At 37.7% G+C, this 23,765-nt stretch overlaps 2 protein-coding genes across 9 annotated transcripts in view; one reads left to right on the forward strand and one right to left on the reverse strand.

Moving 5' to 3' along the window:
- CNOT7 (CCR4-NOT transcription complex subunit 7) lies at window positions 467-16,181 on the reverse strand. 4 transcript variants are annotated; one of them, XM_005672641.3, is made up of 7 exons: window positions 15,495-16,181; window positions 13,790-14,000; window positions 11,794-11,987; window positions 8,960-9,121; window positions 5,757-5,901; window positions 2,793-2,903; window positions 467-698 (listed from the first exon to the last, which is right to left on the reverse strand). In XM_005672641.3, the coding sequence occupies exons 2-7, from the start codon at window positions 13,904-13,906 to the stop codon at window positions 690-692; spliced, it is 738 nt and encodes a 245-aa protein (XP_005672698.1). In that variant the 5' UTR covers window positions 13,907-14,000; window positions 15,495-16,181; the 3' UTR covers window positions 467-689. The 4 variants fall into 4 exon arrangements, with proteins under 4 accessions (XP_005672698.1, XP_003483916.1, XP_020933731.1 ...); XM_003483868.4 differs by having other exon boundaries at window positions 467-1,194; XM_021078072.1 differs by lacking the exon at window positions 15,495-16,181 and having other exon boundaries at window positions 467-1,194; window positions 13,790-14,002.
- The window catches only part of VPS37A (VPS37A, ESCRT-I subunit), a 65,211-nt gene continuing 57,165 nt past the window's right edge, over window positions 15,720-23,765 (forward strand). For 3 of the 5 annotated variants that reach the window (XR_002340085.1, XM_021078071.1, XM_021078070.1), the window contains exon 1: window positions 15,999-16,161. Coding sequence is in view for 3 of the 5 variants with exons in the window: in XM_021078071.1 (XP_020933730.1) it covers window positions 16,037-16,161 (125 nt within the window). In the remaining 2 variants the exon portion in view is untranslated. Of the gene's footprint in view, window positions 16,162-23,765 lie in introns of all 5 variants that reach the window. The other 2 variants (XM_005672644.3, XR_002340086.1) reach the window with 2 other exon arrangements.

Raw genomic sequence — 23,765 nt, forward strand, 5'->3', positions numbered from 1 at the left:
TTGTTGTTTTGCACCAAATCTCTCCATTATTTATCTTTGTAGCAACTATGAAAGCACAAATTTTTTGTCTTCTAATTTAATTTGGTACAAAATATACCTCAAGACTTGCTATCTTTGGATCTTAATGAAATTGATTTGTGGAATCAACAAATCAAGAGCATCGAGAGTATGGCTATAAAATTTTTAAAAATTAAGGGTGAACAGCGATGGAATAAAAACAAGCAGATCAAGGGAAGTGTGCTATCATAAAATAACTGCAGCTTCAGTATCTTGGATACCAATTTCCCGGCAGACACTAAATATCCAATCACAAACGATTTTTCCTGAAGGGTGTAAAGCTGGTTTGAAAAATTCTTCAGTCACAGAGCAGCCTACACATGCCAATTAGAAACTGACAGACACTAGATGTGCTTGGAAGATTAAATACTACGTACAGAAACAGCAGTTACTAAGCTCCTCAGTAGTTTTTTGTCTTTTTTTTTTTTTTTTTTTTTTGTAGTCTTGCTGAATCAACCATTTGCACAATGCATGTGCTATATTCCGTGGGTCAAAAACAAATACTGTATAGAGTTGGCAGATGGTCATTTTTCCAGCTAAGAGCAAGAAAACCAAAATTGCTGATAAAACAGAGGATTTGAGTCAGAATCACTCTCTAAAGTGCAAAATTGATGGTCCACAATTTCAAATAGCTAAAACTCCTGCAGAATGGAAGGGAGACATGAAACAGGGAAATAAATTACAGTCAGTGCTAGTTAATTTCAGAAAGGGAAAAAACAAACCAAGCTCAAGTAGGTAAAGTTTATCAAAGTATTCAATATGATGTAGCTTTCCCCACTCTGTCACACACGCCTACTAACAAGTATATTAAGGCCAGATTTAACCTGAATGCTTTTCTATTTATTAAGATCTGAGATAGGAATGGTCATACTTAGTACTGAAAGGCAGAAAATAAAATGAACTATGAAAAAAAAAAGTAATGTCTATTGTTCAAGGGATTAAACCAGAGATAAAACCTATATACAAGCATGTGTGTTGCTCAAATAAAATAAAAAGAACTATTTCATGTCATGACTGCTTGTTGGCTTCCTCTTCATATGCATTCCCTGTGCCATTCTGTACATAGGATGAACCAGAACCAAGGCCATACAAATGACCACAATATTTGGCATCATCAATATGATCTTCAAAGAACATCTAAAAAGGAATTTTGGAAAAAAAAAAAAAAAAAAAAGATAATTTTAACCAAAAGGTACCACTGGTAATTTAAACTTCAGCAATGTAAGTAATGACTGTTCACTAACTATAATGACAGCTCTTCTCTATGGTGCTCCTCTGAAGCCACACATTAAATGTTTAAGACTGATGTTCTCAAGAAGTACAGAGCTCAAAAGAAACCAAAAAAAAAAAAAAAAGACTACCAAAAATATACCAACACACACCTATTAACACTCAGACCATTTTTATGAGAATCTATAATCATGGAAAAACGGCAGGTATTTTTAATTCCATTAATTTAACAATAATCATGAGAATGAATGAAAGTAGCCAATAATGAGCAGAGGAGGGGGAGTTAAGATTTATAAGTAGCCTTGGGTCCTTGTGCTACTAAGCTGGCTAGAATAAAATCAAACCCAAACATGTCTGAGTAGTTAAATCTGAACATTTACATTAGGTTACTATCCTTAATAAAGCTAAGAAAAATATAGACAACAAATCAGTAACAGAAATCTACCAATAATTGAACCATTAAGGCATTTTTTTAAATGCAAAGCTGAAAATCCAAAATGTTGTCTTAATAGCACTGGGAAGAAGTACAAAACAACAAAACATTTACTTGTCATGAATAGACAGCCCAAATCACTTCTGAATCAATACCACTTAACAAAAGTTCTATGCTTCCTATTATATGTATTATTAGTATATTTCTACAAAGTTTTAAATCCCAGAAGTGTTGTTCTCAGTAATTTCTTTAATATCTAAGAGTATATACTCAAAAAAATTCTACAGTAAATATTTTGCAAAGAGGAAATTTTTTTATAAGCAAAAAGTCTATTGTTTTGTTTTCTACAAGCGACTTTTTTTTCTTTGCATTTACCTGTGGTACAGTATACCTGTGCCTATCACTTAAGTAGACTTGGGTTCGTTAAATTTCATTCTTCCATACCTTCTTTATATTTGAAGAATTTATCTCTGCCTTTTGCCACTTTAGGAGCATCTGTCCAACATGATTTTTGATTTAACTACTATTTCAGATTTATTTAACCCCTTTAGAATTCAAAACCTCTTTGTAAGAATCTACTAAAAAGCATGGGTCCTACTCTGCAGATCCTCAAAGTACTGAAGAATGGCAAGAGCAAACTATTTTTATCAGCAGTTTAACCTAAGACAAGACGATGCTGGGGGAAACTTAACATCAGGATTCCTTGACTTGAGAGAAGCAACACTGATGTGGTCCACAGAAAGTACTCTGGAGTTGTCCCCTTAGTAATGTGTATGACCTTCGATAAAAGCCTGGTTCCTCACCTAAAAAACAGTATGGCTGGACCTACATGATTTCTAAAATAGTTTAAATATTCTATTCTACGAAGAACTTATTCCATTTCCCTCTGAACTACATTTCAAGGTGACTTATTTTTGATTACTTTCATTCAAGTGCGGTAGATATGACTTACATGGTACCTGTAATTTTATCTTCAACTAATAAGTACTTATTGCCCCCAAACTTTTGCCATCAGATTTTAATGTTCTCAACTTAATAACCAACTGAGAAAAAGGCACTGATGTCTTCATACTTCTCTCATTTTGAAAAAGGCCATTCCTGTGAGCAATGAGTCAGATCCTGCCTGATGTTGTGGTCCTATCCGTTCCAGCTCTAACTGTTCAGCGACTTCCTGTAGACCACCCTACAAGAAAGAAAAATTGCCTGTCAAAAGAAAGAATCATTGCAACACCTGAATTCACAAATCATATAACTTAAGACAATGACTGAAATAGAAATGAACTTTAGTATGTAAAGACGGACCTTATGAAGATCAGCAAAAAAAGAGAGAATGTGAATTACTGACGTATTTATAGAATGTGGGAGATATTTATAATTGAATAGAAAATGAGATCCCAACTAAGAAAATTTATCTTCACTGTACTATGTAAGGCATGTAATAGGCAGGTAAATTATGAGGGAAGCAGATAGTATACAAGGTAACAGGTATACAGGGTAACATTTATGAGCACCTTCACAGTCCATCCATCCACCCATCCATCCATTATAAAACTGACTGGAGAAGGTAAACTTTCTTTTAAGTTTCACACCAATCTGTCTCTCAGTAATTTAATCTAAATAATTTCCACAAAACAAAGCTATCATGACTAGTCAAGTCCATAAGAATTAACTAAGTGCTTAACTATGGTTTTGTTTGTTAAGGAAAAGAATATGTCGTTATAAGAATACAACTTCTGGGAGTTCTTGTTGTGGCTTAGCGGAAAGGAATCTGACTAGTATCCATGAGGATGCAGGTTTGATCCCTGGCCTTACTCAGTGGGTTGGGGATCTGGCATTGCCATGAGCTCTGTGCAGGTTGCAGACCCAGCTCGGATCCCGTGTTGCTGTGGCTGTGGAGTAGGCCGGCAGCTGTAGCTCCAATTTGACCACTAGCCTGGAAACTTCCATATGCCCTGGGCGTGGCCCTAAAAAGCAAAAAAAAAAAAAAAAAAAAAAAAAAAAGAATACATCTCCTTGGAAGGATCTACTAAACACCCATCTACGTCAATATTGCTGGAATTAAAAAGAAAGAATGAGACTGAAGGAAAGGAAAAGAAAGGGAATAATGGAGAGGGAGGGAAGGAAGGAGACTAAACTGGGAGAAACTGGAGGAGAGAAAGGAAAGAAACAAGCATCAGGACAAAGAAACAAAGAAATTCTTCTGTAAATTGCTAAGGCCTCTACCAGCAAACTAGCCCTTCACTACATCACAGCTTGAACAGTACTTTGCAAGGCAGTAGCTTCAGTGCTAAAAATAGCACAAGGATTAGGTATCATTAGCAGCTGCTTAGGAGAGCAACAGAATAGAGTCATTCAGTACCGCTGACTATAGGTCAAAAAGTACCTTTGTCATTAACCTAAATTTTCACACAGCTGGTTACTCAGGGCACAGTCAAAATATGTAATTTTCCAATAACACATGCATAATGAACAATAATTTGGTTCTCTGTTCTCAAAAACTGTCTTTGTACAGATATGTCAATTTTAAAAAACATTTCCACAGCCAGATTAAAACACTGAGGCCTTGGATTCTCAGCATGCAATACTTTCAGGAGGTATCCTTTCCAGAGTAAAGACAGTCTAGTGCAAGTTCACTTAAATCACAGAAGTCTCTTCAAATTGCACAAAATTCTGCTATTCTTAGGTGCTACAAACATGAAGTTATTAACTTTCTTAAAAATTTCCCTTGTTATATGCTGTATCCTGTAATGAGGCAAGCAAACTTTGGCCCAAAGACTGCTTCTCTTACGATTTTCAATTCATTTGTCAAAAGCAAATTTTCCTTATTCGCTTCCTAAATTATTTCTTTCAGCATAAAGGTAAAGTTCTTAAAGTTTTTACCATCTCCTAAAAGTAAAACTTTCCTTGCCTTTCTAAAAAGCTAGGGAGGAGAAAATTTGATCATCCTTGATGTAGATTCTATGAAGCAACCACTTTACTTCTAAATGTCTTTCTTCAGTTACAGCTTAATTACACATACCTGAGAAATAAAACCACTACATTGCTCTGGGGTCTGTACCCCCATAGGTGAATTCATTCTGAAAGTAAAGGGGCCCTTTTCCTTATTAAAGACAGTTTGTTTTTGAAAGAAATAGCATTCAGAAGTAAAAGTTATTATACACATGGTAAAGTGCCAGAATGTAAGTGGCTGTCTAAACAGGAACTACCCACCTAACTATAGCACTTACTAACAAGTTGACATCCATGGGCTGGGGGAAAAATCCTTTTAGATATATAGTTTATTCCTAGGAACATGACCCTGTGACTAGACCCAATAACATCTCTAGTCAAGATAAGCTGAAGGGGAAACTCTTTTTGCCACACGATTGACAACATCTGCACAAGGCTGACCACTTCAGACTTCATCTTGCTTAGAAGGATTATGCATGTTGGGAGAGAGGGAGAGCTTGCACTTTTGTGCCCAAGAACCAGTTTCTGTGCTGGCTTATGATTTTCAATCTGGCAAGCAATGACAAAGATCTCATCTTTGGTTTGAATCTTGTAGAAAACTTACTCTGCCAATATATATTTAAAACCCTTTAAAAAAGGATTTCCTATAAATTATTATTTATGCACAGATAATGTACCTTCATTTATTTTTTCTTTCTTTTTTTTTTTTTTTTTGGTCTTTTTAGGGCTATACCCGTGGCATAGGGAGGTTCCCAGGCTAGGGGTCAAATCAGAGCTGTAGCCGCTGGTCTACACCACAGCCACAGCAACACCAGATCCAAGCTGCATCTTCGACCTACACCACAGCCACAGCAACACCAGATCCAAGCCACATCTGCGACCTACACCACAGCTCACAGCAACACCAGATCCTTAACCCATTGAGCAAGTCAGATTCCTTTCCGCTGAGCCATGACAGGAACTCTGTGTACCTGCATTTAACATAAAACTTAAAAACAGGGTTTCAAGCAACACCTCAGCCCAGCATAAGTCAGTCACCCGCTCTGAATAGTGTGCTGATTACAGATAAAGCCACTCAAAGCCTTACTTTGAGATTTTTGCAGCTCTTCATGAGGTACTTCACATCATAAATGACGGGAAAAAACAATCGAAGGATCTCAAAGAAGTCAAGTTCTTCTTCAGGCAAGTTAGAGTTGGTCAGGATTTTGATTAAGTAGCCAAAGTCATAACCACTAGAAAAGGGTTAAAGAATAAAGAAGAGTAACATAAATACCATAGAGATGAAAAAATAATTTTTTTTCTTTTAAGTGAGTCATTATGCAGGGGGAAAAAATGGAATCAACCAGAAAAAAAAGGGCACAAAAGAACAGAGAAAATGAACATGTTTATAATGGGAAAATGCCATCATTTACAGAGAGTGGTAAGAACCTGTCATTTCATCATCTAGGAATACTAATATACAGATCTCTGCTACCAGCCAGATGTGTCACTGAACTACCAAACTACCATTCTGTAATCCTTAAATAGAGAACTTTCTAAGGGGTATCAAGCTGTCCACAGCAAACATCTGAAAAATTAAAGATGAATGGAAACTTGGAAAAAAGCCAAAAGATAGAGAATTGGCATTTAGAAGGCAAAAATTAATGCATATCCTCCCATTTTTTATATAAAGAGGTCACATACTTCAAAAATCCAGAGTGTAATTCTTAACAAAGTATTTTCACTTCCCTTAAGTGATTTTATTAATAAGTACTCTCTTCACTCAAAATTCTGTTCCTATCTCAATCCCCAAGAGATAGGAATGCTGCTCATGAAAGAAGGAAGGTAGCAAAAGCTGAGAACTACTAACTAGAGAATAAAAAACTCCCCACTCTCAAGATCTCCTCTTCCTGTTGTTTAGCTTTCGCCACAGGTTTATATCGCCCCACATTTCCCCCACAATCGCACCTCCTTCTCCCTGTCTACCTTTAAGGACCTCTATCCGAAGCCTTCCCTAAAGAGCTCAGCTCCCACAGAGTTCTCAGACAAGTTCTTTTTTATCACCCTTTAAAGCGTAGGTATTGTTTTCTCCATGCGTTTAAAGGGAGGTATCACATCTTAAAAAAACTTTCCATTTAGTTAGGACTCAAATATTTGATGACAGATGCTACTAAGATATCTTTTAAAGGAAGATTACAAATAAATTTCTATTCAAGGTTTAGAATTATACTTCTTAACACGGAGAAAAACAAATTTTTAATACTGAAGACCATTAAGGAATATCAAGGTATAAACAAACGCTAGAAACCTTTAAATTTCTGGCAGTTGACAAGAAAGTAACTTCTTTATCTACCTAAAATACAAGTCAATATATTGCTTACTACTAGGTAAAAACAAGTTGTTTTAGAATTTAGTATTTATAAATTTCTTAAGTCCTTATCTACTAGAAATAAGACTATGAAGAAAATATTTAATGACATTTAGGAGAATGAAATCTTACATATCTTGACAATACTCAAATAGTCAAACCTAGATTCAAGACATGACCCCTGTTTTTGTTCATCTTTTATAAAAAAATTGAAAAATTTTTTTTTGGCCATGACAGGCATCCTTAAGTGGAATCTCAGTTCCCAGACCAGGGATTGAACCCAGGCTGCTGAATCCAACCATTAGACCACCAGGGAACTCCCTGTTTTTATTCATCTTAATATTCCAATGCCTAAAACAAAGTAATGCCTCAGACTATTTTTTGAATGAAAGAACTATCATACATAGTTAAAAAGAGGACAATGCTTTCCAGTTCTTTTGCATCTTCAAGACTAGGGAAGTGAAAAAAGAACTCAAAAAACATCCCTCAAATTACCAGAGACTTAAGCCTCATTTCCTGAGGTACAGACTCAAGTGAAGGAAAACAGAGAAAAAAAGATAGGTGGATATGAGTAAGTTCAATACTCCAGCTCAAAAATGACTGCTTAGTACTACGCTGAGGTTGACGGTATGAACAGTCCTTCACTAGTCTTTTATTACTGAGGCCAGTGCTGGAAATACACAGCATGCAGAAACTTTTTTTTTTTTAAATGCTAAAGTAGACCAAGTGTGAGAATATTAATACCTGCATAATTCAATGCATTTTAAAAACATAACAAAAGGCCAAATAAAATCATTCCCGAAGCACTTTTAGTCCCTGAGTTGCCAGTTTAATGTAGTTTACTTAGATAGGAAAACTCTTTCTCTTAGCTAAAAGTCTGTTTATACAAAATAGAATTTCCTTTCCAGAAATTCTCAACAACCTAATTGTATGATAAGAATTAAAAACTACCATTTATTGAGAATTTACTGTGTGTAGAGCACTTTACTAGATGCTTTAAATATGTCACTACTGATCATTAAAACAATTTAAGCTAATTCTAAGTATTTCTTCCTAATATCCTATTTAAAAAAATTAAAATCCACCACACACACCTCTAGCTTTCTCTTTATCAATTTTTTTCCATAGCATTTACCACCACCTAACAAACTAAAATATACGTTCATCATTTAAAAAACTTGTCTGTCTACTCCCACCAGAATGTGAACTCCATGAAATCAAAATTTTAGTCTATTTTGTTCATAGCTTAATTCCTAGAATATTATCATAGTGCTTGGCATATGAAGGATAACAAATAAATACTTTTAAAATGAATAAATGTTTCCATTCTAAGGCTTAGAAATGTTAAATAACCCTAGGTAACACAGATTCCAAATGGCACTGCTGGATGGAGGGATGGATCGATCGACTGATTTTGGACCCAGGCCCTCACCTCACCAAAAAATATATATTTTTCCACATACCAGTGGTATATGGTAGTTCCAAGGCTAGGGGTCAAATCGGAGCTGCAGCTGCTGGCCTACACCACAGTCACAGCCACTTGGGATCTGAGCCACATCTGCGACCTACACCACAGCTCACGGAAATGCTGGATCCTTAACCCACTGAGCAAGGCTTGGGATTGAACTGGCATCCTCATGAATACTACTTGGGCTCATTACTGCTGAGCCACGAAGGGAACTCTGGGATTGCTGAACTTAAACCAGGTCTACTTTTCCAGCCTGCCCTCTTTCGACTATGCAATACTATCTCTTTGACAGCCTAAAATGGATCCCATATCATTAAATTAACTTTTCAATTAGCTTGGAGAGTTAAGAGACTGCTATATGGCAGCCAATACTTTGTAGAACTAAGCCTGAAATTGCTGACAGAGTGACCCAAACCAAGTGTGAAGCAATCAGGAAATGGTAACACAAATGCCACTTTCAAGGCAATCTTTTTACCTATGAAATGATAACCATTTGACCCCTTCACAGAGGACTACTCCTGAAGTCATAAGAAGTTCTGCAAAGTACTGGGTTTCAATTCCTTCCTCCTCATGTTTTTTAAACTGGATACCAGATGTTGTCAGTAGCTCTATAGAGTCTTGGGCATACATGTCCTCCCTGGCAGGAGAAAAAGAAAGACAACATTCAAAAGTGTCATACTTCAAACTGATTTTCTCCCATTTACATCTAAAACTGTAATGTCAGTAACGAGAGAGAAGATTGGCGTTTAATTCCAAAGCTTTGCATATATGGAGTGAAAATACAATTTAAATATAATGGTCATTAAGTATTGTGGAAAAATGTTCATACAGTAAATAATAATCATTCAGAACAATCCAATGGTAAGATTTTAATCTATACTATCAATTTCATTAGCGGTTCACAAGTTAAATAAATTTAACTGGGTTTGGGGAAAAAAAGTGTCTTCTACTCACCAGCCATTACCACCACAAAGTAACAGACACATTCCTATCAGGGGTTTTTGGTCTCAGCAGCCACTTTAATGCTGCCAAATGGAGCCGCAGCCACAGGGGTGAGGGCCTGGGTCCAACTCCCAGGCTCTCAGCAGTACCAGGAAGAAGACCAAATGCGAAGCATCTGATGTGACTGAGTGAAACTACATTCTATCTTAAATAAAAAGGAGATGCCTCCTCTAACGATGAGCCTTTCAAATGGCCCCGATAAACAGTAAACTGCTTAAAATGAAGAACTCTGCTAGAATAACTCTGCTCTCCTAACCTTATTCCTAGAAGACTACCTTTCAAAAGTCAAGCTAGGATATCTAAACTTAAATAAGAATTTAAGCTACAAGAGGGCAATGATTTTTGTCTGTTTTGTTCAATGTTATGTCACCAGGGAGTATCATATTATTTAAACCAGTATTTCCCAAACTTGCCCAATGATAACCAACATTCAGAGAACTTAGCAAAATATGGATTCCCAAGTCCCACACCTGGACCATTTAAGTCACAATCTCAAGAGAAAAACCTCTGGGTTTCACCATCAGATATCATATTCTACTTCAATTTTCATGTACATATCAACTTCAAATCCAGTTTACAGTGAATTCCCAAACACTGATCTGGACCTACCAATTCTAATTCTTGGACTTGGGCAAAAGAAAACAGAAGACATAACTATAACACTAGGTTATAATGACCATGACCAACTTTTCTCAACACTATGTTCCCCGGTGCTGACACATTCAGTCTAGGCAATCAATGAAAAAGCCAATTTTCATCTTTCTTTGAAATATCCAAGATTCTGTTCATGTTCACGGTTCTTTCTCCACATCACATGGTACTGGTTTTATCCTCCAACTGACCCTCTCTAGTTAAATATTTTCCACTCTATCCTTAAACATCTCTTAAGACATTAATGTTAGTATGAATGGTAGCAAAACTATAGCAGTATTCTGTATAAGAAAAAATATCTTTCAAAGATTTTAATAACAAAGCAGTTATTAAAACAAAAATGTTTCTAGAAAAAAAAAAATGTCAACTTAACCAAAACTGAAAAACACTGATCGGTGTCCTCCTACTCACGTACCGAGATCACAACAATACCTTAGTAAAGAACAATGTTCTAATGATGAACTTTGAAAAAAAAAATAACATGCAACCAAGGAAATAGTAGAATACTAATCTTAAAAAGGGTTATCTTTCCAGGAAAGGAGAAAAGGCAATTTTGAGAACTACACACTTATAAAAGTTACTGTCAGTTTGAATAGATGAGAGTACCTTGTACCCTTTACGAAATTCCAGAAAGTACATTATTAAATCCAACAGAGTGAAACAGTCATGCTAAACATAGCCATACTACTGCACCATTGACCATCTAAAATCATCAGCCCTGCTTTTCTTTAGATCTTATATGCTAAATAGCACATCACAGAGAATGGGAGGTTCTTACAATGGCACCACCATTCATTGTCCTACAACTTCTTTTACTATTTTTCAAATCAGATGTTAGATCATATGACACAAGCAGAGGCTGTGCAGTAGAAGAATAGCGCAGTATAGTAACATACTCAAAATGTATCAAACATTTCCCATCTTACAGTTTGTAACCAATCTGCCCTCACCCCCAATCAGTGGAAACTTCCCAAAACTATCAAGACTACTCCTACCAATGATATAGAAGTAGTATAAGTAAGGAAACTGGGTTCTGATCCAGATTTGAGTAAGAATTCAGATTCTGAATTGTTTCTAAAAGAAATACCAGGCTCAAGGCTACTATTACTCCTCCTATATATAACTGATAAAAAGTTCTATGGGCTGACTAGAAACATAAGCATTATAAAATACTGATATGAAAGGAAAAGGCACTCAAGTTTCTAAAAAATATTTTAGCACTTTTGATGTGTAATCTACACATAAACTGAAGTATGACCATAATAAAAATCTCTTCACAAGAAGAATAATTATTACAACAGAGACATGTATGTTTCAAATTCCAAAGTTTGAAAGCAAAATTAAGATACGGTTATTTATTCTACTGATACTTTCAATACCCAATTTTCCAAATTTCAAAGTAGTGCCAGTCGTACTTTTCAAGTAACATCTCTAAAACTCAAAATATTAGAATTTAAAAGTCTTCTTTATCCTGATTTTTTTGCCCCATTTAAAAAAAAAACAAAAAAACAAAAACACCTTGTGAAATTTAAGGTTTTAAGTATTTCCAGGATAACGATACCAAATTTAATTAGAATTTCATTTGTCACATTTCAGGGAAATTCACTTCTAAAATCAAACTAAAACAGGTTTGAATTATATTTATTTCCCACTTACGTCAAATTAAATTTAAAATTAAACTGCCAAGTTGAAGTTCCTGGAGGGTATTCTCCTTGCTCATTCATAAATGTCAGTCCTAGCTGAATTATCTTTAACAAGTCTACATTACACCGCAATAGTTGGTACTGATAGTCGGCATTACTCCTGAATTCTCCAATGGGTCTTGCAACCACACCTGGAAACTCGGTGTCCTGTAAAATATTTTAAGGTTTATTATTTACTAAATGGTTGAAAGCACAATCCACAAATAATTAAAATAATTAATTTGGGGTACAAGTCAAAGACTCTTGATATAGGTGATGTTCTACACAATTCATATTCGATTACAAAGTACCTTTTAACTAGGAAGAGCATTACTTTTTAGAACCATAAAATAAAACTCTCCAAACTTAAATGACTTCTTACTTTAAATACTGCATCAGTAAAAAAATTACTATGTGTAAGATACACACAATACATGCAACTAAGTATTCCCAAGGAAGGAGGAAAAAAATCACAAATACATGTTGCTCACAGTATTCTAATGCTAAAATCAATGAAGAACTGGTTAAAAAGAATAGAAAATGCATCATACTTTCCAACTGCTTTTCTGAAATAAGGTTTATCTAAACACCAAAACCTTAATTTCTTGTGCTAAACAGTATTCTTTTTACAGTCCAAAGAAAGCATGACCTTAAAAACTTCATGCCACCACTTATTCCTGTAAAATGTTATGGCATCTCTAATGTTTTTCATTCCTTATCGCCTGAGAAATAAATTATCTGAATGAATTTCTACTGGAAAAAAATAACTTCAATTCTAATTATGGGTGAGAACATCTATTATATAAAACATTATCTATGTACACTCAAATATTTATATTTTAACAAACTACCTGCTCCTCTCAAAAAAAGCATATTTATTTTCTTATGTTCAATATACTAATAATACATCAGTTTAATATTAAAATGCAAATTAGGAAACTAAAAACAAAACCTAAATAACAACTTACTCTGAAGCAGTAAAGAAATTAAAACTTTTCTAAATTCAGTCCAACTCAACAACCACTTTATTGGATGCAACGTGTTAGGCTAGGTATTGGGGGTGGGGGGAGAAAGGATGATTAAGACACTAATCCCTTCTTGAAGCTAATAATCTAGAAAACAGCAGGTTCACCAAGACAGTGCCAAAGAAGCAAAATAATTAACTGAGTAGACAGTCTAGGCAGACTGAATAGTATATGCAAAACTAGAAACACTTAACAGCACAGTGTGTTCATGGAAATCCACTGATTAAAAAGCAAACACAAAACTGCAAATCAACAATGCTTCACCGGGAGATCAGAATTTTTTGGTTTGAGAAAAGACAAACAGGAGCTCCATCTGGTATTAACATTAAGCCTTAGTGTTGCTTGGAGCAGACCTGGCATTCACAGCTAAGTCCTAAGGTTCTTCTGCTGAATATAAACAATTTCACACTCTTAACATCAGACAAGGCCACTTTGTAATCATGACTGAACATATGTAAAAGCACAAACATTGTCCAAACCACAAAATGGCCCAACATCCTTCTATGGTAGCTAATGAGTGACTGTTGCTTCTTCAGAGCTTTAGCCTCATTCTAGTCTTTTATTCTGGTTGAGACTCGTTAAGATACCCTATCACAGAATTTCCCCAGCTTCCCAACAGCCATCATCTAGAGCAAAGCCCTGCTTCCTAACTTCCTACCTAAAACCACCTGACACAAGCCCAAATCCTAAAAGTCCTTTCTGACACTCTCATACTCAAATGCCCCATGGTTCTAATAGCAGATTTTCCCTCAAGTTTAAACCCAACTCATCACATTACAGGTGTGCTCTTGGTGGTCTTTAGTTGGAGGTCATTGACAAAATTCTCTTTTCATAATTAAGTTAATCCCTTTTTTAAAAAATCAAGGAAAGGGGTGAACTTGAGATATTTAAAATCCCCCTTCCTCATTCTTAAAAGAATTTTAAGGATTTTGCTCATAGGCATACCATGGCAACGTAATTATATTTTCGGATAACTTGACGAATTTTCTTCATCTCTTCATCCAGGTTGCAAGCCCAAACTTCACAAATTCTTTGGCTATGGTCTACAGTTGCTGCTGGCATAGTGAGGGCACAAGGGGTCTAGCTGCCAAGCATCAAAATGTTACACTTGATTGAAGATTTGTTTCATAAAATACTTTATCCTTTATTTGTGTACCTGTCAAAATAAGAACCAGCTCTATCAGAAATCTGAATTATATAATGACTGAGTTGACCAAAACTTAAGAGATTATTCAAAGTCTCTGATAAGAAAATCAAAGTTTAGAAAGTGACTTGTCTAAAGTCACACGGTGACTTAGGGAAAAAAGGACATCACAGGCTTCCTGGTCCTGTTATGTAAAAAGTGCTTTTTGTGTACACACCAATCATTTCTTAAAACTTTCCAGTAATTAAAGATTCCTCTGAATTCAACTCACTATCTGAATAGAACTTCATAAAGACATCCCTTTTCAGATAAAAATGAAAAGCAAAATACCCACTACATGTGAAAGATGTCACTTTGTTACTAGACAAAGGTAGTATTTGCTTTTATTCCTCATGAACTGAACATTTGTCTGATATGGTTACAAAATCTACTTTACTGGAATTTATTCAAGTCATATTGGAGGGGCCAAAAGTAAACCAATTAAAAAAAAAGCTCTTTCTGAGCAATAAGTAGCAGCCTCAGAAACTGTTTCAATGTCTGTAACAGCAGATGGAAGAAAGAAAGGAAGCAATAGAGTGTCTCCGTTTCAAATTGTTTCTTTCTAATGTCCTAAAAATCAGAGCATTTTTCCCTGGTTACCAAACACGCGTTACATTTTTGGCCCATAACACAGGTTTCATGGTATAAAATTATAACACTACAGACCAAAGTTTTGATTCTTGAGCAGGGAAATTCCAGATGCTCCTTCACTTTTCACACACGTTTGAAAAAATCATTACAGACAACCGTAAAAAAGGGAATTGTGACCTCCTCTTCTAAATGCTTCAGTCACAAATGTAACCTAAGTGCTCTAAGAACAGAAACCAAAGATGCAGGGAAACCCTCCTTTATAACTCTCTTCACTCTGCTAAAAACACCACACGCGCCCGCGCGCGGACACACACACACACACACACACACACTTTGGAAAAAACCTGTAGTTTAACATTGCTTTCACCACCTCTCTCTCTACTACAGTTCCAGAAAGCCCCGAAGAGGCATTAGAGGCCTTCTCATCACTAGAGGCAGCATCTCAGAACGGCGGGTTTCCAACCAAACGCGAGGACCGTACAGACACATTCAAGTCATAGCTAACTCTCTTCCCTGGCAAAGAGCCAGTGCGAAGGTGCTGATAACCACTGACTGGAGCCCGATTGACTCCCAAGCACCGCCAAGGAAGGAATACCAAGAGCTGAGGATCTAGGCCACCGCCCTCCACTCCCAATTTCCGTCCCACAACGAAGCCCCAGGTACAAAGCCTTCGCGTCATCACTCCGCGCCATCCCCTTGACATACCCCCAACCCCCGTTAACCCTCCTCCCCACCCCCCGCCGCCCAGCCCTTTCCTCCTCCAGCCGCGCTCCAGCTGGCGCCATCGCGCACCCTCTCAGGTTCACCGTTCCCGCCCCCTTTCTACTTCCCCAACCCACCCCTCCCCCCCAAGTCTGTGGCAGACGCAAGATCTACTTGTGTCGCTGAGCTCGCGCTCCTCCTCTTCCTCCTCGCCATAGAGACAGCACCCGGCGGCGGCGGTGGCGGTAGCGGCGGCGGCAGCGGGTGCCCCATAGACACCTCTCGCCCGGCAAGGGGGAAAGGGGAGCCGGAGCTGCGCTGCACCGCGCTGCGCCGTCGCTTCTCACGTCCGGGCAGGAGCGCCAGATGATGACGTGACACGCAGAAGGGGGCGGGGCACGCAGTTGACGGAGGCTGGGGTGGCGGAGAGCTGGGCAGTCACGCAGCCTAACTGGCTGGTCGGGCGTCAGGGCGGTGAAGGTAGGACTACCGGTCCCGGGCGCCGAGTTCCCTCTCTCCAGCTGCCCGCAGTCAGAGCATGCTCCTCAGGCCCCGAGGACCCCTGGCCGGGCTTGCTTAGAGAAGACAACTCCCCAGCACTGGGGCCGGGGCGTCCCTGCCCGCTCCTCCACTGTCGCTGGAGAACCGCCTGGCTGAGCGGCTGGGAGAAACAGGCCAGAGCCTTCTAGGGCCTCGGGCCCGGGGACCCGTGGAGGATGAGCTGGCTCTTTCCCCTGACCAAGAGCGCCTCCTCCTCCGCAGCTGGGTCCCCCGGTGGCCTCACCAGCCTCCAACAGCAGAAGCAGCGCCTGATCGAGTCCCTCCGGAACTCACACTCCAGGTGACTGGTAGCTGCCTCTCCAACCTAAGGAAAAAGTAGGGCGGGAGGGCGGGCTGGTCTTAAGCACTTTCGCAGCTCCTCAGGCCGACTCCCCGCCAGCGGCCTCCTTTGACATACCTCCCCCTTCGTCCTGGGTCACGCGCCAGTTCTTCCATCCCTGACCCACGTTCAGGAATTTTCTTCCGGGCCCTCCTTCCCTCCTTCCCACTCACTGCTCAGCTTCTCTAATTCTGATTTACTCATCCCTCCTGACACATCGCCGCTGACTAGTCTGTTTCACAGTCTGTATCCAATATGCCTTGCTTTGCCCGCCTTCCTCATTAACCTTTCCCTTTGCCCACCTGATTGCCGCTTTGGCAGAATGTTAAAATTTTGTACTTGGCTAAAATGAATTGTGAAGAGTAATCTCCAAGTTTCACAAAGAGTGGACCATTCTTGAAAAAACAAAATAAAACAAAACTTTTAACATCGAAAGAAAGGGAAGACAGAAGTTTTCATCAGTGAGTTCTCTGGGAGGACAGTTTTTCAATCCTCAAGTCTAATAGATTTACCCTGTTCCAGCAACCTCTCCTCATCTCGCACTACCAGTCTCTACATTTCTCACTTTATTATTCTTGCTCTCACATTCAGGAATTGCTTTATATTCATCTTGTACTATTGGCGTCCTATGAGTTTTTCGGTTTCAGCGTGGTCAGATTAGAAATATTTTGCAATTTAAATTATTTTAATTATCTTTATTGCAAACTGGTGTGCTGCAGCTCTTTCTATTGCAAATACCTGTGACCTAGTGGCTTTCAAAAATTAGATCTCTTTATATTATGCAAGTACATTTACGTGTAACAGCCTGTATTTTAATGTAAAGATGACAACATCTTTAGCCCTTTTTATTTTTTATTTTTCTGTCTTTTTGTCATTTCTTAGGCCGCTCCCGCGGCATATGGAGCTTCCCAGGCTAGGGGTCGAATCGGAGCGGTAGCCGCCGCCGGCCTACACCAGAGCCACAGCAACGCAGGATCCCAGCCGCGTCTGCAACCTACACCACAGCTCACAGCAACGCGCCTGATCGTTAACCCACTGAGCAAGGCCAGGGATCGAACCTGCAACCTTATGGTTCCTAGTCAGATTCGTTAACCACTGAGCCATGACGGGAACTCCTTTTAGGCCCTTTTAAAATAGACTTTTCATACATTTAAAATATATATATTTAGAGATATCAAAATTGATTAATTTCTGTTGGAGCTACTAAAGGGCCATTCTAGCTGTTAGATCAGTGGTTTTTCCCAAGCAAGGTATAGTACAGAATAGTTTTAAATTGGATGTATTAAAGGAAAAAAATCACTGCAAATTCAGTTTGGCAAAAATGAGGCCTGTTACTGATTGAACTTCAGTGTTCTGCTTGTTGAGAACTTTAGAAAAGTGGAATTTTGTGGTACTAAGAAGAAAGAATGGTATGGTATCTGATTTAATGGTAGCTTTCTTTTTGGAAAATTAAGTTCCCAGAGTTCTTACAAGTCATTCTTATTCTAAATAGTGTTCTGTACTAACCTGTAAGAGCTACTTTTATAAAATAAAAATAAGGTGACTCCTTATTATAAAATAAGGTGACTTCTTTTGAACAAACATAACAAAAGTTTGTCTCTTAGAAGGTGTCACCTTGGAAGACTGTTTGCATACTATGCTAGCACTACTATTGGAATATTTTGTAGAACCACACCTTTGGAATTAATTACTTTTAATATATATATTTTTGCCTCCCAAATAAGGTGAGATGCTAAAGCAGGAATTGCTAATCTAAGGAGTTCTGGGATTGGCTTAAGAGGATCAGTAAATACCTGAGTCAAATGCAGAAAGGATCCACTTTATTTGTATTTTTTGAGCCAGAAATCATGAAATCAGACAAGTGACATTATCTATGTATTTTGTAATGTTGTGAACAGCTAACTTTAAGTACTTGGTCCTTTTGTAAAAATATTTGAAGTTTTGTTTTATTGAAATATTTCACATTTATATAAACTATAGTTGGATATATAGTGACAATTGTGTAAGTCATGTACTTCCAGTTTTCAAAGAATGGTAGGATCCCAGAAAAAAATGTTATCCACCTATTCTTGTTAAGTCTGCCCCTTTAATTTATGGCATAATTTTAAAGCTAGCTGGTAAAAATGATGTATCTGTGCAGTATCTGACAGTATGTTGCTTGAGTAACCAAATTCAGTAATACAACTTAAAGATTTCTATACAAAAAGATATTGTGACTGGTTATTCTGAAGGTGCACTCTGCAAAGGCTGAAAGAATGTTTTGAATGGTATTTTAATGAATAATACAAAACTCCCTCCTTTATGAATACGAGTATCTTGTTGCACGCTGCCCACTTCCCTCATGTTTCATACTCTATCCCTTCCTGGCCATAAAGGTGACTTTTTTCTTTGTGCCCTCCTTCATAACTTTCCCCACCCCATTCCCTCATCTACCTCCAACTTGTATTTTCTTTTAACTTGCTATAGTTCAGAAAATCCCATTTTAGGAGTCTCTTTAATTCTCTTTCTCTAATTAATGTAAACTTTTTTTTTTTTCAGTTACTTTAGGAAATTCTTATCATCTTCCTCAGGGCTCTCTTAAAAATTAGCTGAATTTTGTATTCCCTCATCTCAGTCTTATGGGTAAGGCAAGGCAAATGGGCAGTTGTCATAATGATGACAAAAAAAGGTGTTTGCCCAAAGTATAATAACACGTTTGTCTGCTGTAAAAATAGAAACCAAAAGTTATATAGATTACTAGGCTAAAGTAATGTATTGCACATTCTAAGTAGCAGTTGTCACAGTATTCAATTTACCACTAAAATTCCTGACTTTATGGGTGGGAGTAGAACTAATTCTGTTGTTTCTTCTACATCCTAAAGAAGTTCACTCTAAGGAACTCTGTTGATTTCCAGTCTAAATCCTTTTCTTCTGATCTCTTGGAAGAACATCTGTTTTTATATGGATTCCTGGTCTACTTATGTAGTGGAGTTATGCTTTTTCAATCCACATAGGTAAATGATGGTTGTTTACGCCAGTGGTGATGGTCTCATTCCCACTGCGAGTAGTTGTGGAAGCAAGACACTTGTCATAATCTTGGTCAGTGGAAAAGAAGTCTGCTGGGGAGCTGCCCAAAACATTTACTTGGTAATAGAGATGTCTAAGAGGAATTAACTCAATGTTTTTCATATTGTGTTTTGTGGGACATTGGGAACTACTTGGATCATGAAGGAAGACAGGCTGATTACTGAATATGAGAGAGTAGAAAGATAGAAAGTCTGATAATATTGTGATGCTGCAATAACCAGACTTGGAATATTTCTGTCTCTGGACTTCTTGCTCTATAAAATTATACTTCGCACAGTTGTGTTATACATACAAATACTCCTCACTGTTGAAGACACTTTCGGCCTGGTTTTTCAAGTACTTGAAGTTGAAAGTATCCCAGATGATACTAATCCCAATATTTAAAGTTTCTTCAGACGTGAGGCTGTTAAGTATCTCTCTGCGCTGCACCTACAATCAGAAAATGCTAAAATCTGGAGTTCCCATTGTGGCACAGCAGAAACGAATCCGACTAGTATCCATGAAGATGCAGATTTGATCCCTGGTCTCCTTCAGTGGGTTGGGAATCCGGCCTTGCCTTGACCTATGGTGTAGGTTGCAGATGCAACCTGTGTTGTTGTGGCTGTAGTGTAGGCCAGCAGCTGCAGCTCCAATTCAGCCCCTAGCCTGGGAACTTCCATATCCCGCTGGTGCGGCCCTAAAAAGCAAAAAAAGAAAAGAAAATACTAAAATCTGATTGTAACTCCACAGTTAGCATCCTAACAATCCTGGTTTTCCTCTCTCACAATACTTACAGTTAATTAGCTTCTTTATTATTTTATTTCCTTAGCTTCAAAACAACAACCTGGAGCTGTGTTGTAAATGGTAATTATTATCTGTAGTTAACTATATAAATTCAAAGTTATACAAATAGTGTTCTTTCTTTGTTACCTTTTACTTGGGGAGATCAACTCTCTCAAGTAAAGCACTTCATAATTTTAATAGTTAAAAATTATAGTAATTCTGGTGCTATTTTATTTTACATTCAATAAGAAATCTCATTTGGGAATTATGTTTGTCAGAATTGCTTTTTTCTTTTTCACACTGGTATGACTAATGGTCCTGATGAATGACTAATAGTCCTAATGAACAAAGCCCTGAACCCGAAGTCAGGAGATAACTGATGCATCATAAACTAGATGCAACCCTGGATGCTCATGGAACCCTAATAGGTCTTAGGACCACTGAAGTGAGAGGACTGACTACCTGATCTCTTACTGCCCTGCCCAGCTGTGAAAGTCTCTTGATTCCTCAGGTTCCTCAATGTGAGCACTCTTAGAGATAATAGACAAAATGAATTTGAGCAACATAAATAGAAGCAGAAATTCATAGGAAAAACAGCCCGGCTTAGGTGAACTCTAAGCTCCAGTTCCCATCTGTAAAATCAGGAATATTTGTGGATATTTAAGTAATGTATGTAAACAGTTATTAGAGCATCTGACTCACAGATAGATGACAGATTATATTCATTCTTACTACACAGAGTCACTGTGCCTGGTACCTTTGGCTCTTAGCCTACATGGATCTAGCCAGCTTATTGTTTATAATTCCCTCACAAGCTTACAGCTCATTTTTCTCTGGCAGGACTACTTCTGACTTTCCATTTAGAAAGCACATCCATCCAGAAAGTTCTTTTTCTTCACAAGGTGTAAGATCTCATTGTCCAAGATTTTAGACAATACATGTAAAGAAACTAGAATACTATTTGACATATAGTAAGTACCCTGTACATGCCAGTTATATTAACTTTGTATTTTAAATATAATATTGCCAGTCTCCATAGTCTTTAAAAATTGTTTTGAAATTTTCTTTTGCAGCCAGTCCTTAAATATTCTTTCTGATTTCCCAAATCTTTAAAAAAAAAAAAAAATCTTGTAACTTCTTTGAAAAGTCTACTATTCTATAGTTTTCTATCCTCCATCCATTAAGTTTACCCCCTGCTCCCAGTTATAAAGCTGTCTCCTGTACACTCATGGCTTTCTGAGTAAGCCTAGATTCCAAAGCTTCCTGTAGTTTTTACTGTCAGCTCATATGGACTCACATATGAACTTGTTAACACAAAAAAATGTGTAATGAGAGGATATGTGTATATGTTTTAACCTGCCCAGTGTTATATTTTGTAATGGATTTGTTCTCAATATAATCTATATTTTCATTAAAATAAAAAACTTCCAACTTTAAGAAGATGTATTTTATTATTTTGAGCAGTTTTAGGTTCACAGTAAAGTTGAGCAGCAGGTGCAGAGATTTCCTATATAGTCTCTGCCTCCCTCCAACTTTTCTTTTAAAATAGAGAGATCTGGCAATAGTTTCCACACAGCAGTGTTTGCTTTGAGCTTAAGAGTAGCTGAAGTATTTACTGGGCTGCCCTTCTCCATTTTACCTGTATGCAGTCATTCCCTGTTATATACAAGCAATGCCTTCATTTATGTACATTATCTAACTCTTATAGGTATTTGAAAGTAAAACTTCTCTGTGGAAGAAAATTACCTTAACTTGTTACAATAAAAAATTCTGTAAGAATCTGCTATGCATTAGCCTATTAAAGCTACAGAAACCTACAAAATGTCTATTTTGACCCTGTAAATTTGAACTCTTATGCACTTAATTATGTGTATCAAATCTCATAATTAAGCGAATTTTAATTTGATACATTAAATCATATAGCCTATTTATAACCATTGATTAAAAGTTATAATTGCAGAGTATATGACATAATAAAGCATATTACCATTTAAGAAAAATTTTCCTAAATCTTAATAGTTAAGTGCCATCTCTAGTTAGTTTTCCATATGTGGTCTATGGTAGTATAAGTCCATACCTGCTTTAAAAAAAATGTCACCACACAGGTAGTCATTTCTCCTTTGCTAGTTGAATCCAACCACATCTACTCCTCCTCTCCTACCTCTCCCTACTGTCCACTCACTTAAGCCAAAAACCTGGTCATCCTGTATCCACTTAGTCATCCCTACTACCACTGGATTGTTAACTATTCTCTCTGACCCAAGTCTTGTTCCCTTACTCTTTTCTTCCACATGGGCACCAGAGTAATCTTTTTAAAATTTGAATTTGACCATGTTATTCCTTTCAGCACCTTCCTAACCCTTGCTCAGAAAAGTCCAGGCTCCTTAGCTTAATGCCTGGTTGTCACAGGAGGTGATGTGGCTGATGGAAAGGTGTAAACAGACAGAATGTAATGTTAAGTTTCTTTAATAGCAAAGGATATGGAGACTTATAGAGACCTGATGTTACTTCCTATCTGAAGCTTTTTTGGGGGGATGCCCACACCCTCAGCTTGTGGAAGTTCTAGGGATCAGACCCGAGCCACTGCAGTGGCAACACTGGACCCTTAACTCTATGTGCCACAAGGGAAGTCCCATATCTGAAGCTTTTCTGTTTGTGTTTCCTCCGTCTAGATTGTACACTTCATTTCCTTATTTCTCTTTCTTGGGGTTAACTCTTACTTGACTTTTTAATGTAGCTCAGGTGTTGTTTTTTTCCTAGAAGACCCCATCACCCCCATCCTTGTTTTAGGTTAAATGCTTCTTCTCTGTTCCTATAGTTCTTTGCACATCTCTATCATTATCCAGTGTATTCCGTAGAGCACTACTCAAAAAATACCGTGAAATAACTGGTCCATTTCAAACAGAGAAAACAAACAAAACTTTATTTTTAAAATTTTTAAAATGTTTTAATTATAGTTGATTTACAGTGTTCTGTCAATTTCTGCTGTACAGCAAAGAGACCCAATTATACATGTATATACATTCTTTTTCTCATATTATCCTCCATCATGTTCCCAGAAAACAAACAAAACTTTAAAATTTTTAGAATTTCTAAAAGTCTTTAATATGCTAAAGTGCATCAGTATTCTCCAAGAGAAGGATATAGTATGTGGCATCTAACGAACAGAGCACTGAACCGTTTATTTAAGTTTAGTTATTTTAAATTTCCAGTTTAATTGTTCATTTTCATATCTCGTGTGTGTGTGTGTGTGTGTGTGTGTGTGCACGCGCATGCGTGTGACTGAATATGAATGCAAGTGCTATTTTCTTTTGTTCCTCTGAGGATATAGGCTTCTGTTGGCTCATTTCACTCATTTGTTTTGGACTTGTTGAATTTGGTGCATGGCTTGCATGGTTTAATTGTTTTCAGACCTTTTTGAGTGTTCATTTCTGTATTTGAGATTCCTGGTGGTTTGTAGATACTTAACTGTCTGTCATAGCCTGGCTCAGGTGATGAGTGAAAAAGAATGACTTGTCTTGGTATGGGGCAAGCGAGCGTGCTCATTTGAAAATGGAGGCTTCTTGGGGGTTGGGAGCTTTCCAAGGTACTGCTACCTTAGAGGCTGCCTCACCATGTTATCCCAGGGCCAGATACCACGGCTGTGAGCTGGTTGGACCCAGCAGGGCAACAGCTGAGTGCTCCAGCCTTCCTGCTGTCCCGTCTCCACACACCTTATCCTGAGATATGCTCCTGCC

Source organism: Sus scrofa, chromosome 17, assembly GCF_000003025.6.
Source record: "Sus scrofa isolate TJ Tabasco breed Duroc chromosome 17, Sscrofa11.1, whole genome shotgun sequence".
In the NCBI taxonomy this organism is placed as follows: Eukaryota; Metazoa; Chordata; class Mammalia; order Artiodactyla; family Suidae; genus Sus; species Sus scrofa.

Excerpts from the sequence above, each read along its gene's own strand:
- CNOT7 (XM_003483868.4), bottom strand. The coding sequence starts at position 13,906 with ATGCCAGCAGCAACTGTAGACCATAGCCAAAGAATTTGTGAAGTTTGG. Across the intron at positions 11,988-13,789 it reads AATATAATTACGTTGCCATG|GACACCGAGTTTCCAGGTGT; the intron begins GTATGCCTATGA and ends AATATTTTACAG. Across the intron at positions 9,122-11,793 it reads AATTTTAAATTTAATTTGAC|GGAGGACATGTATGCCCAAG; the intron begins GTAAGTGGGAAA and ends TTCTCCTGCCAG.